General features: G+C 45.4%; 1 protein-coding gene across 2 annotated transcripts in view; it reads left to right on the top strand.

Moving 5' to 3' along the window:
• EVC2 (EvC ciliary complex subunit 2) overlaps positions 1 to 12,810 on the top strand; it is a 161,999-nt gene that overhangs the window by 126,126 nt on the left and 23,063 nt on the right. For both annotated transcript variants that reach the window (XR_009693365.1, XM_061145530.1), the window contains 2 exons: positions 9,182 to 9,396; positions 11,017 to 11,104. Coding sequence is in view for 1 of the 2 variants with exons in the window: in XM_061145530.1 (XP_061001513.1) it covers positions 9,182 to 9,396; positions 11,017 to 11,104 (303 nt within the window). In the remaining variant the exon portion in view is untranslated. The remainder of the gene's footprint in view (positions 1 to 9,181; positions 9,397 to 11,016; positions 11,105 to 12,810) is intronic.

Here is a 12,810-nt window from a genome sequence, read left to right as displayed (position 1 = left end):
CATATGTGTAATTTTAGAATTTTGTGTATTATTATAATAGTCACCTAAATGGAACTCACATTTATTGAGTGCCATGTGTGTGGCAGGTGAGCACTAATGAGCTGTGTGAAATGGGCATGCTCTCATTTAAGCATTAATACTGCTCTACTCCATCATGTGTCTTAAGACGCTCATTTAAGCATGATTAATAATAAGTTGCAATTTTATGCCTCTTTGCAATTATGTTCTTTGTCAGACATCATGTCAGTTAATCACTGAGCCACGCTGTGAATCTGGTCGTGTTTCTGTATCCAATTCTCAAGTAAAGAAATGAGATTTGGGCAAGTGGCAGGTCAAGCTTTTTCCAAGGTTTTTCCAAGTTTTTCCGAGGTCCACAGAGCGAGTAAGTGAAATCTGTTCTTTTCTGACTTTAGCCCCTGGGTCATGTCCACAGTTGATCCTGTCGATGGACGTTCCCATTTCTTTATAGAAAATCATAAATAACATTAGACTCTGAAGCACATGTGCTTGGTCGCTCTGTTGTGTTGGACTCTTTGTAACCCCGTGGACTATAGCCCACCAGGCTCCTCTGTCCATGGGATCTCCCAGACAAGAATACTGGAGTGGGTTGCCATTTCCTTCTCCAGGGGATCTTCCCATCCCAGGGATCAAAGCTGCATCTCTTGTGTCTCCCACATTGCCAGGCAGATTCTTCACTCCTTCTCCACCTGGGAAGCCCAGATTCTGAAGAGTCCAGGCTATTTTTCCAGCAAATATAGTGTACCCCGCCCTTGGACACCTGCTTGTAGGGATAGGAAGCAAGGGGAGACTTTGTGGGTATCCCGGCACAAAACATCCGGACACTGGATGAATAAAAATAAATGTACTTTTTCTTGCTTTGTGAGTTCACAGTAGGGTGAGGAAAATTCCCAAGGGATGAGGATAGCTTGGAAAAATCTGAATTCACAGAAAGAGATGTATGCAAACCCAGAGGCTGAAATCCAAAAGCAAATGGAGAAAACCAGGACCTCCAGGGCTTGGGGGGTTAATTTGAAGGACCAGGAGCGGGGGCTGTGGGGTGTCCTGAGGCACAGAGCAACCGGTGGGGTTGGTGTGGAGGGTGGGTGGTGGGGGGAAGCTGCTTGTGCTCCAAGGAGCCCCCAGGATCCCCTGTCCATCTCCAGCCCTGCCAGGGTTGAGGGAGGGAAGTCCCATCTGTGAGTTTGTCATCAAAGGTTTCTGCTAACAGAACAAAGGAATCCAAAAATACTTTAGCCATTCAGTCAGAAGATCTCCAAGGTGATGAATTAAATTAAATTAGATATGCAAATATCTGGCATGATTGACCATTTTAAAAAGAGATAAAGAAGTAATATCAGGAGTATAAAAGGCAACATGACAATAGATGCCCTAGAGTTTTTAAAAATAAGAGAATTCTATGAACAATAATTTTATGTAGGTGAATTTCAACATTTCTAAAAAATTATAGCTCGCCAACATTGGCTCAAGTAGAAAAAACTCTCTATAGTCCTGTTACCATGAAAGAAATTGATTAAATAGTTTCAGAATCTTCTGACACACACAAAAATATCTAACCTTGATAGTTTTATAGGCAAACTCCACCAAACCTTAAGATAACAAAATTTTCCAATCTCATATGCAGATCATTTGGATGTTAAAAAAAGTAAGGAATATTCCTCATTTCATGAAGCTCAGAAAACCTTGACGCCAAAACCAGGCATGACTAGTATGAGAAAGAGCAATTACAGTTTAGTCTTACCTATGAGCCTAGATGTACAATTCATAAACAAAATATTAATGAATAATCCAATTATCTATAAAAAGATACAGCACAACCAGTATGAGTTTTTCCCAGGAATGTAAGGTTGGTTTAACACTAAAACATGTATGGACAAAATTCATCAGATTAACAGATTAAAGAAACACAATTCCTGTAATCATTTTTGTATGAACAGAACAGGTATTTTATTGAATTCAGCATCCATCCAATGTTAAGGCTCCTTAGCAAGTTAGCAAAGTTATGACCAACCTAGATAGCATATTAAAAAGCAGAGACATTACTTTGCCAACAAAAGTCCGTCTAGTCAAGGCTATGGTTTTTCCCATGGTCATGTATGGATGTGAGAGTTGGACTGTGAAGAAAGCTGAGCGCCGAAGAATTAATGCTTTTGAACTGTGGTGTTGGAGAAGACTCTTGAGAGTCCCTTGGACTGCAAGGAGATCCAATCAGTCCATCCTAAAGCAGATCAGTCCTGGGTGTTCATTGGAAGGACTGATGCTAAAGCTGAAACTCCAAACTTTCGCCACCTCATGCGAGGAGTTGACTCATTGGAAAAGACCCTGATGCTGGGAGGGATTGGGGGCAGGAAGAGAAGGGGATGACAGAGGATGAGATGGCTGGATGGCATCACCGACTCGATGGACATGTGTTTGAGTAAACTCCAGGAGTTGGTGATGGACAGGGAGGCCTGGCGTGCTGCGGTTCATGGGGTCGCAAAGAGTTGGACACGACTGAGCGACTGAACTGAACTGAACTTGAATAGGAGGAAATCCTGCAAGATATTTACCCAAAACCCACAGGGAGCATCACTGCTAGGTGATTGGCATGGAGGCAAGGCCACTGCCTGGAATTACAGGTGAAGGAGGTGAGGTCCTCAGAGGACGGGCAGGACCATGGTCATGTGTCAAGCAAATTAGGAATAAAGTAAGACACCAGGAGCCTCTGGCTCCGATTCCCGATTCATCTCTTCATTATAAACGCTCTGAGAAACACCTCAATTCAACCCTAGGAGACCTAATGGCCTTTCTTACTTGCAGCAGCCCTCGTTCCTACTAGTAATTGGGGAGCACAACACTTACATTTTCAATTTTACATTAAAGCCCTTTTGAGTGGCATCAAAGCTTCCTTATTCTCAAATGTGCTTGAAGTAGAAGTGTTAACATGTACTGAATTAGAAGCAACCGATAAAACTATGGATACAATGCCAGGTTTTTTTTATTTTAATGAAGATTTACATTTGGAGGGAAGATAAACCTATCATTTTACAATTGATATTAGACTTTCAGTCTGCAATTTGATCATTCTGGGAAAACTACTTTCCCATTGGGAATAGGCTTTTAAGCTGTTACACATTCAGAATTTTAAAAGCATGAAATGAAATGCTTTGGAGTCAGTAACTCCTGAGAAACCTGTGTCAGGCTCCCCTCATTTGATGAAGCATTTAGACCCATTTTGTGAAACTGGACCACAGAAAGGACATAATTGAATCGTGGGGTTGAATGGCAATCATGGGCAGCTTTAAATGTGATAGTCTTACTCATAACACATCATGTGACCCCAGGCTAACTGCACCCGCTGTATTTAATCCACAGTTTAAGTTGCTTCGTGTGTATCTACTTTCCCAAGCCTGGACTGGACGTCTTCCTTTTCTGTCCTCTGCCTTACTGCCCACTCACCACCAGTAACTCATGCTGTCGATTCTGCCTTAATTTTCTCACTTTTGACCTTTGCCACTCAGCTTCGCTACTCAGACAAATCTAGACCTGAAAAACAAAAAATCACACCAGGAGTAGCTCTCATCAGGTCCAGGGCAACGTGTTAAGTGTGTAAACCTTCTGTCAGCCCTGTGATGTTTTTATTCCCATTCTGCAGATGGAGTTGAGGCTTAGGACTGTTAACTCATTTTACCACGGTCCCAGAGCTGGAAATCAAAGCCCATACCTCCTGCTTGCAAAGCCCAGTTCCTATTCTCACACCAGTTTCTGCCTGCCTCCTTCTTTCCCTATTGCAGTCTCCTCCACCCTTCAGCCAAAGGAACATTTCTGAAAAATAAAATTAGTGACAGCCCCATTCCCAGCTACATATTTTTTTTTTTTTTTATGAATTTTTTTTTTTTTTATTAGTTGGAGGCCAATCACTTCACAACATTTCAGTGGGTTTTGTCATACATTGATATGAATCAGCCATGGATTTACACGTATTCCCCATCCCGATCCCCCCTCCCACCTCCCTCTCCACCCGATTCCTCTGGGTCTTCCCAGTGCACCAGGCCGGAGCACTTGTCTCATGCATCCCACCTGGGCTGGTGATCTGTTTCACCATAGATAGTATATATGCTGTTCTTTTGAAATATCCCACCCTCACATTCTCCCACAGAGTTCAAAAGTCTGTTCTGTACTTCTGTGTCTCTTTTTCTGTTTTGCACATAGGGTTATCGTTACCATCTTTCTAAATTCCATATATATGTATTAGTATGCTGTAATGTTCTTTATCTTTCTAGCTTACTTCACTCTGTATAAGGGGCTCCAGTTTCATCCATCTCATTAGGACTGGTTCAAATGAATTCTTTTTAATGGCTGAGTAATATTCCATGGTGTATATGTACCACAGCTTCCTTATCCATTCATCTGCTGATGGGCATCTAGGTTGCTTCCATGTCCTGGCTATTATAAACAGTGCTGCGATGAACATTGGGGTGCACGTGTCTCTTTCAGATCTGGTTTCCTCAGTGTGTATGCCCAGAAGTGGGATTGCTGGGTCATATGGCAGTTCTATTTCCAGTTTTTTAAGAAATCTCCACACTGTTTTCCATAGCAGCTGTACTAGTTTGCATTCCCACCAACAGTGTAAGAGAGTTCCCTTTTCTCCACACCCTCTCCAGCATTTATTGCTTGTAGACTTTTGGATAGCAGCCATCCTGACTGGCATGTAATGGTACCTCATTGTGGTTTTGATTTGCATTTCTCTAATAATGAGTGATGTTGAGCATCTTTATTTTAATACCTCCCCTCTACCCCTCCCTCCCTCAGACCCTGCATTTTAGCCCTTGGACCTTCCTGAGCACTGGAGATACCTTCAGGCCTCAGTTCCTTTGAAGGACCTCTGTCTAGAATGCTTCTGCTGCCCACCCTACATACTCCTCTCTGGCAGCTACAACAAGCCAAATGTTGCCTCTTCTGTAAAGCCATCCATGATTCCCTTGGGCAGAGTTGATTTCTCCCAGCTCTGTGCTCAAGTCATCCTCCATCTAGATTCCCTAAGGTGACTGTTACCTGTCACTATATCTGTGTTTGCACAACTGTCTCCCACACTAGACCGTGAGTTTCCCAAGTCTAGGGGCCATGTCTCATTCACCCTGGAATGCCTCATGCCCAGTAAATGGCCTGGAACTGTCTTCATCATCATCTACCCATCTGTCCATCCATTCATTCATTCAACAGATGTCTACAGAGTGCTTTCCAGAGACAATGGGGGCAAGAGATAGGGCCCCGAGTTAGAGAAACCTGAAGTCACTCTTCTCTCAGGCTCTTGGGACTTCACATGTCCTTACACTCTCTGCTCCTTAGCTGACTTATTTATAAAATGGGGTAGTAACAGATTCCTAGTTTGTGCTGGTTTAGGAAGATCAAATGCATTAATTCATGTAAAGATACCATGAGTCAAATCTAGCGCAGTGTGGAAGTTCGGTGCATGCTAATTGCCATTATCATCATTAATAATAAGATGATGCTGATGACTGTGACTCCTTCCATAGGCCAGGTGGCTGCTCTCTGTTGGGAGGCTGCTCCTGCTGTTTAGTCACTCAGTCGTGTCCAGCTCTTGCGACTGCATGAATCGTAGCCCGCCAGGCTCCTTTGTCCATGGGATTCTCCGGGCAAGAATGCTAGAGTGGGTTGCCATTTCCTTCTCCAGGGGATCTTCCTAACTTTGGGATCCAATCCAGGTTTCCTGCTTGGCAGGCAGATTCTTTACAGCTGAACCACCTGGGAAGCCTATTCCCTGCTGGGGAGAGGGATGAACAAGACAGTCCCAGAGTCCCTGCCTCAGCATTGAAACTCTAGTGAAGAGAGCAGATTCTAGATTCAATTCTAGAACCACATCTTGGATTCTAGTAGTGCTAAGTGGCAGAGGTTTGGGGAGAGGACTGACCCCTGGGAGAACCTGCCATCAGCAACTTAGAACCTGCAGGATATGTTTGTTCCCAACTGGGGTTCCCCTGGTCTTGGAAAATCAAAGTGTGACACGCCAGCTTTCTGTGCTCTGCCTGTTTCAGGGACACTAGCAGGTGTGGGTTTGTCCCTTCCTTCCCCATGCAGTGGGCTGGGGCTGGCACCTCAATGGAAGCCTGGTCCGTGACCAGCTCCAGACATGCTGACAGAACATGGGGGTGGGAACTCATTAGTGCTGTTGGAAATGCTGTGTTTGGTTATGTTTCCATTTGGGATGCAGCGAAGCGAAGGATGGGAACAATTGGCAATCTTATCATGCCGGAAGCCCGTACTCAGAGCATCCCAAACTCCTCACAGCACTGGGGGCAAAACCTACATGTTCTCCATGCTATGACCTCATTTTACCTCTCTGGCCATTTTCTCCATGTCTTGATTTTTGAGTAACGTTTCTGAGACTCTAATGCAAGCTTTAGCGCCTCTGCAGAAAGGCAGATTGTTTTGTACAAAATTTAGGAGGATCGAGGACCACCATTACCTGATGACATCTATCCAAGGCCTCTTAGGATCAAACCCCACCCTCACCCCACCCCCAGGTAGAACATGGGCCAATCTGCTGAATAATGGGTTCGATGACAATGGTTTCACTGATTAACCTCTAAAGCCCACCTTCCTGTCCACCCTCTCTTCCCCACCTAAACAGACTGTGGATAGTCTCTTGTACCCAGATTCTCTGACTCTGATGGCCTCAGGCTGCAAATTTCTTGTTTGATCAGTGAGAGACAGTATAGCTTGGGGATTAGGGCACAAACCAAATCATGGAGCCAGTTGACCTGGTGCCATATTCTCGTTCTGCCACTTAAGATTCATGGGCGTGTGTGCTGAGTCCCTTCAGTCATGTCCAACTCTTTACAACCCTGTGAACTGCAGCCCTCCAGGCTCCTCTGTCCATGGGGTTCTCCAGACAAGAATACTGGAGTGGGTTGCCATGCCTTCCTCCAGGGGATCTTTCTGACCCAGGAACCAAACCCACGTCTCCTGTGTCTCCTGCATTGCAGGTGGAGTCTTCACTGCTGAGCCCCCTGGGAAGCCCCCATAAGAATCACATGACCTGGCAAATTACTTTCTCTCTCTGCCTCAGTTTCAACATAGGTAATGGAAAAGAAGTATGGTTTCCATATAATTTTTATAAGGATTCAATGAGATGAATCTAGGCAGGGCACTGAGAGCAGCGCTGGGCGTGACCTGAGTATGGTTTGTGTGAGGTGTGATCCGCGTTCGCTGGTCCAGACCAGTCTTCATCGTGTAGAATACGCTGATACCCCGCATACATCTGCAACAGGTGTGAGCTGCTAGGCAGGCCATGTGCTGCAGGTGAGGGGATAGAAATGCAGCCCTGACCCCAGGAGCTCACACTCTAGCAGGAAATAGAGCATTGTTCTCGTCTGCATGTGCTGCTGTGTCCGAACACCATAGACTTCAGGGCTTAAATAACAGACATTGATTTTCTCACAGTTCTTGAGGCTGGGAAGTCCAAGATCAAGGTGCCAGCTGATTCTGTTTCTGGTGAAGAATCTTTGTGGTTTCTTTACAGCTGCCTTCTCACTGTGTCCTCCTGTGAGAGAGAGAGCTCCAATCTCTTTTTCTTCCTATAAGGGCACTAATCCCATCATGGGGGCCCCACCCTCCTGTCTATATAAACCTGTGCATGACTGCTTGGAGTCCTGTCTGACTCTTTGCAATCCTATGGACTGTAGCCTGCCAGGCTCCTCTGTCTATGAGATTTTCCCAGCAAGAATACTGGAGTGGGTTGCCATTTTCTCCTCCAGGGGATCTTCCCAACTTAGGGATGGAACCTGTATCTCTTGCATCTCTTGCATTGGTAGGCAGGTTCTTTACCACTAGTGCCGCCTGGGAAGCCCTACTAACCCCTAAAGCCCACACCTCTACACCTCCAGGCACCCTCTCACTGAGGATTAGGGATCCAGCATGTGGATTTAAGGGACCACAAGTGTTCATTCAGTCTTTAACAGGAAAATACTAGGGGTAGTGAGTGGTCAGTTGAGGAGGGGGTATCTGTATCTCCCAAGGAACTTAGGGAGCCTGTAGTAAGTCCCTGGCAGCTTTTGATTACCGAGGCAACCATTTCAAAAACATCTGTCTCAATAAACAGATTGCCAACTAAAGTAGATAAAAGCAGACTGCCCCACCCATGAAGTTCCTGTTTTTGGGAAGCTCTGGCTGACCTACACACCTGACCTCTTGAGTGACCCTGCCTTGCCCTCTCTGCACCCTCATTCCTACTCTCTTAAGTTCCCAACAGAAAGAGAACCAGTGGACCCTAGGCACCCCACCTTTGACCCACAATAAGGCAGAGCACCCGGGCCATGTTCTTTTTCTCTACTTGTGACGCTGCTGTGCGGCCCAGGTGTGCCGTGTACCCTCGAGGGCGTGTTCCTTGTATTTTCAAGGTCCTTGATGGTTGTGGCTGAGGTGTTGTCCCAGTGTGCAGGCACAAGCTGCTAATTTCGTAACATTCTTCCCTTCCCTGACATCTTTCTATCCTTCATTTTCTAGTGTCTGTTTAATATTTAATTTCTACTGAATGTTTAATACTGAAGATAATATTTTTCAGCTTTTTATTTAGAAATAATTATAGATTCACAAGAAGTTGTAAAAATAGTCGTAAGAATCACAAGGACAGGTCCAACCTTAGCATCGACCCACCAGGGAAATGTCTCTGGGGGCTGCCACAGGGAGTGTGGACCCAGGTGAGGACCCCCAGGCAGCTCCAGTCAGTAGCATCATGGACTATGTCTGAGACTAACACAAAGCAGTTCCCCCAAGGAGGTTCTTCCAAAGCTAGTCCTTGAAAGAAGACTCAGAATTGGCCAGGAAAACAGGGAAAAGGCCTGCAGGTAGGGGCGCAGCATGCGCAAAGGCAAGAGATGTGAGAGACCCGAATGCAGTCTCATTATGCTATCTGCACCGCTGGCTGATGGGGGAGCGGACAGTGATGGAGATCACATGTCCACCCATGGCTGATTCATGCCAATGTATGGCAAAAACCACTACAATATTGTAAAGTAATTAGCCTCCAACTAAAATAAATAAATTAATTAAAAAGAAGAAAAAAGAGGAGGTCCTGCCAGGCTTGTAGCGCCGAGCCGAGAGGGGTGGATTTTATCCTGCAGCCCCCCTGCCTTGTGCTCAGTGCCTGCCCCTCTGTGCGCAGGAGCTCCAGGAGCTGGAGAGAAAGCTGGAGGACCGGCTGGCACACCAGGAGGTGGCCCAGCTGCAGCGGGCCCTGGACAGTCGGCAGCAGTGGGCAGGCGAGGGACCTGGGCTTCTGCAGGAGCCGGAGGAGACGGATTCTGAAAGGCAGGTCTCTGCTGTCCTGCGGCGAGCTCTGAGCAAGGGTCAGAAGCTACTGGAGCATCACCAGCAGAGGTGAGCTGAGGACCCAGTGTATGACATCTTCTTTTTGCATCCATCTGTGGATGGACACTTAGATCGCTTCCATATCTTGGCTTATTGTAAATAGTGTTGCAGTGAACACAGGGGTACATATATCTTTTGGAAAACATAATTTTTAACAGCTTCATAATTTTCCACTGTGAAGGACAGGGTAAAAACTATAATATATAGCATGACTCCATTTTTGAAAACACAAATTCATTGAAAGAAAATAGGCCAGACTGTAATAGATGTGATTTCTGTGTGGTGAGATTATAGGTGACTTTAATGTGTTTGATCATGCTTTTCTGTGTAAACACAGCATCAAAGTGCATTTCTGTTCCATTGAAATAATAGCATAAGAGGCTGAATCTGTTTGATCAGAGGAAAATGCTCAGAGATGTTGACTTGACTTGGACTTGATTGTGGATTTTAGGATATTTAACACCCTAATGTATTCCATGCTTCATGGAGAGAATTGCTGATGATCATACTTTTTGTATGAGTTATACCCTCAAAGGGTTTAGATTGTATTAACCAGCAAGAAGGCAGGATGGATAACCCAGGATACCAGCTTTAATTGGCTGAGGGGATAAACTGGGAAGACCCCTTTCCTTCCCCCTGGAAAGTCAAGAAGGCTGATGGAGACCTCATGTGATAAGGTGCCACCCAGCTTTTGTGGTCAGAGCCAGGTCCATCCTTGGGAGATGATTCTGGGCCCATGTCAACACAGGAGCACTTGATGGATGAAGACCCCAGACCTTGATGTTCTTGAGCACCAGGCATGGCAGCTAATACTGAGAGTTTTCACATTAGGATCACTGTTGAAGGTCAGAGGGAGCAAAAAGTGCCCACTGTACTGAACAGGCATCTTGAGGCTGAAAAACAAGGCAGTCAGCTCCATTTCAACGATGGATCCATTTATCTAGGGTGACTTACTCACATAGTGGGGTCAGGCGGACAACAGCCCAGAAGCCTTCACAGCTTCACTCTAAACCGAGGGGCCACTGTGGCAATTTTATAATTAACCTAGGGTATGGGCTAGGTGCTTGGAAATGGGACGTGCGTTCCTAAGTCAAAATTTATGAATGGGTAACTAGTCCCATGGATGCCAGGAATACTTAAGGGAAGGTTTTCATCCTTGTCTAGGGAATAACAGAGCACAGAGAATACCTGACCCTAATGATTATTAAATAATATCTATTAACTACAAAGCCTTTGACGACAGAGAACTGATTCATTGCACAGTCCTGGGTGGGTCAGCAGAAGGACAGGAAAGACTGTAAGGGCCCAAGATGATATCAGTTATGCTAATAGCCATGCAGAGCACAGGCTGCCCTGCAAAGCCACAGAAAAGTCTCCATACGGTTCCCACAAAAATTCTCACTTGAAGGAGCCCTCCATCCTGGTGAGCAGTCCCGGATTCATTTATTTGCAAGATAATCTAGCTAAAAAGAGGCCAGCTTCTTCTGGTTATCTCTTTTGATGGATTTTTTTTTTTTAAATCATGTAGATTAGGTTTGTGATACTTTGTTATTTAACCAACTAGACAATCTTCTCATAGGATAACTTTATAACAACACTGAACTGATGGATATTTTGTTTTCACCCTAGTTTGAGAGAGGAGCAAGAAGACAGTGTCGTGCTGGAAGATTTGCTGGAGAATATGGAGACTGACACCTTTGTGACCCTGTACGGCCAGGTGAGAACAAGTTCACTGTGTCCTGGAGTCCATCCCTTGCCAGCCCATAACTTGACGTTTTTCTCAGAGTCCGTGTTTCCTCACCTGCAGGACACAGATGGTAACAGGAACCTTGAGAACTGCTAAGAGGATTTGTGAAAAGGCCCAGCCCCTAGGGGACATTCAGTCGGGGTCACGGCAGCAACAGAAACAATAGTAATCACTGCCCTGGTCAGTTTCTTTTCTGTGATTAGACAGGCACCCAACCCGTCTTCTTCTCAGTCTTAAATAGGTTTAATATACACAGAGTAGGTTCCACCAGGAACGAAGTTGGTCATTGAAATCTGGGCCATGTAAGGAGAATGCTGAGATTGCACACCACGTTTCAGCTTATCTCTGTTGGGGTTAGGTAGCCTCATTCTTGGCCAGAGCTGCAGCCCTCATCAGCATTCCTGAGACAGAGCGCGAGGCTGTGCACACCGAGTCGTATGCAGAGTTACATAACTCTACTGGTGGTGTTTTGTGTGCACTCCAAGGTGGGATTCCTGGTTTCTTGAGTCTCAGCAAATGTGATTTGTGAGAGTGGCTTATGCCAGTCACAGGCCATTGGGAGGTAGGTGTTGCTGACCTTGCTTCAGTTCAATGATGTCACTGTTACACTCTGATTCTTCCCACCTCTCCTTGAAGTTCCAGCCGCCGTGTCTGTGTTCACGTGAAGAGGGTAAAGGTAGAACACAATCACTCTGCTGTCTTTTCTTTCCAAGAAAGTACATGCCACCAAGTCTTTGAAGCAAATTTACTCATGTCCTGAGACGACCCGACCCATGGATCCCTGGTTGCAAGGGGGGCTGCAAATTCAACACTTCCTTTTGCACCTCCAAAGAGAGACGGCAGGGAGAAAGGGTAGGGACACTTTCAGGTGTCCAGCCGGCAGAGCTGGCCACAACTTGTCCACAGGCACACACATCTTCTCACTGGTATTAGTTTCCTATTGCTGCTGTAACAAATTCCTACCAATTTAGTGGCTTAACAGAACACAAATTTATTATCTTCTTGTTCTGTGGGCCAGAAGTCCTGCATGGGTTTTGCCAGACTAAAATCAAAGTGTCAACAGGTCTGTACTCCTTCTAAGGATCTGGGAGAATCTGTCTCCTCCTCATTCAAGTAATTGTCAGAATTTGGTTCATCCTGGTTGTAGGACTGAGGTTTTCATTTCCTTGCTAGCTGTCAGCTGACAGCTGTTACCAGTTTCTAGAGGTATTTGAATTTCACAGTTCATGGCTCCCTTCTTTCATCTTCAAACTCAACAAATCACATCTTACTGATGCTTCTTCCATTGTCATCACATCTCTCTCTAACCTACCACAGCATGAAAAGTTCTGTGCTTTTAAGGACTCATGTGATGATGAGGTTGGACTCATCTGGATAATCAGTCTAGGCTTCATCATTAAGCTTCATCACAAAGTCCCTTGCCATGTAAAATGACATATTCCCAGGTTCTGGGATGGGACATGAACACCTTCGAGGCCATTATTCTGCCAGTCACACCAGACAGGAAACCAAGATTAAGCATCAAAGTCAGTAGTAAGTCTAACATGCTCCTTCCTCTTTGACATGAGAGCTGACCTGGGCTTTCTTGCTATTTACAGCAAGAGAGGAGTACCCACCCATGGCAGGACTCAGGAGAGTACTTGCCACTCATCTCACTGTCAGGCCATTCTACCATC

The sequence above is a fragment of the Dama dama genome, chromosome 6, assembly GCF_033118175.1.
Source record: "Dama dama isolate Ldn47 chromosome 6, ASM3311817v1, whole genome shotgun sequence".
Classification (NCBI taxonomy): Eukaryota; Metazoa; Chordata; class Mammalia; order Artiodactyla; family Cervidae; genus Dama; species Dama dama.
This window is presented reverse-complemented; position numbering and strand designations above follow the sequence as displayed.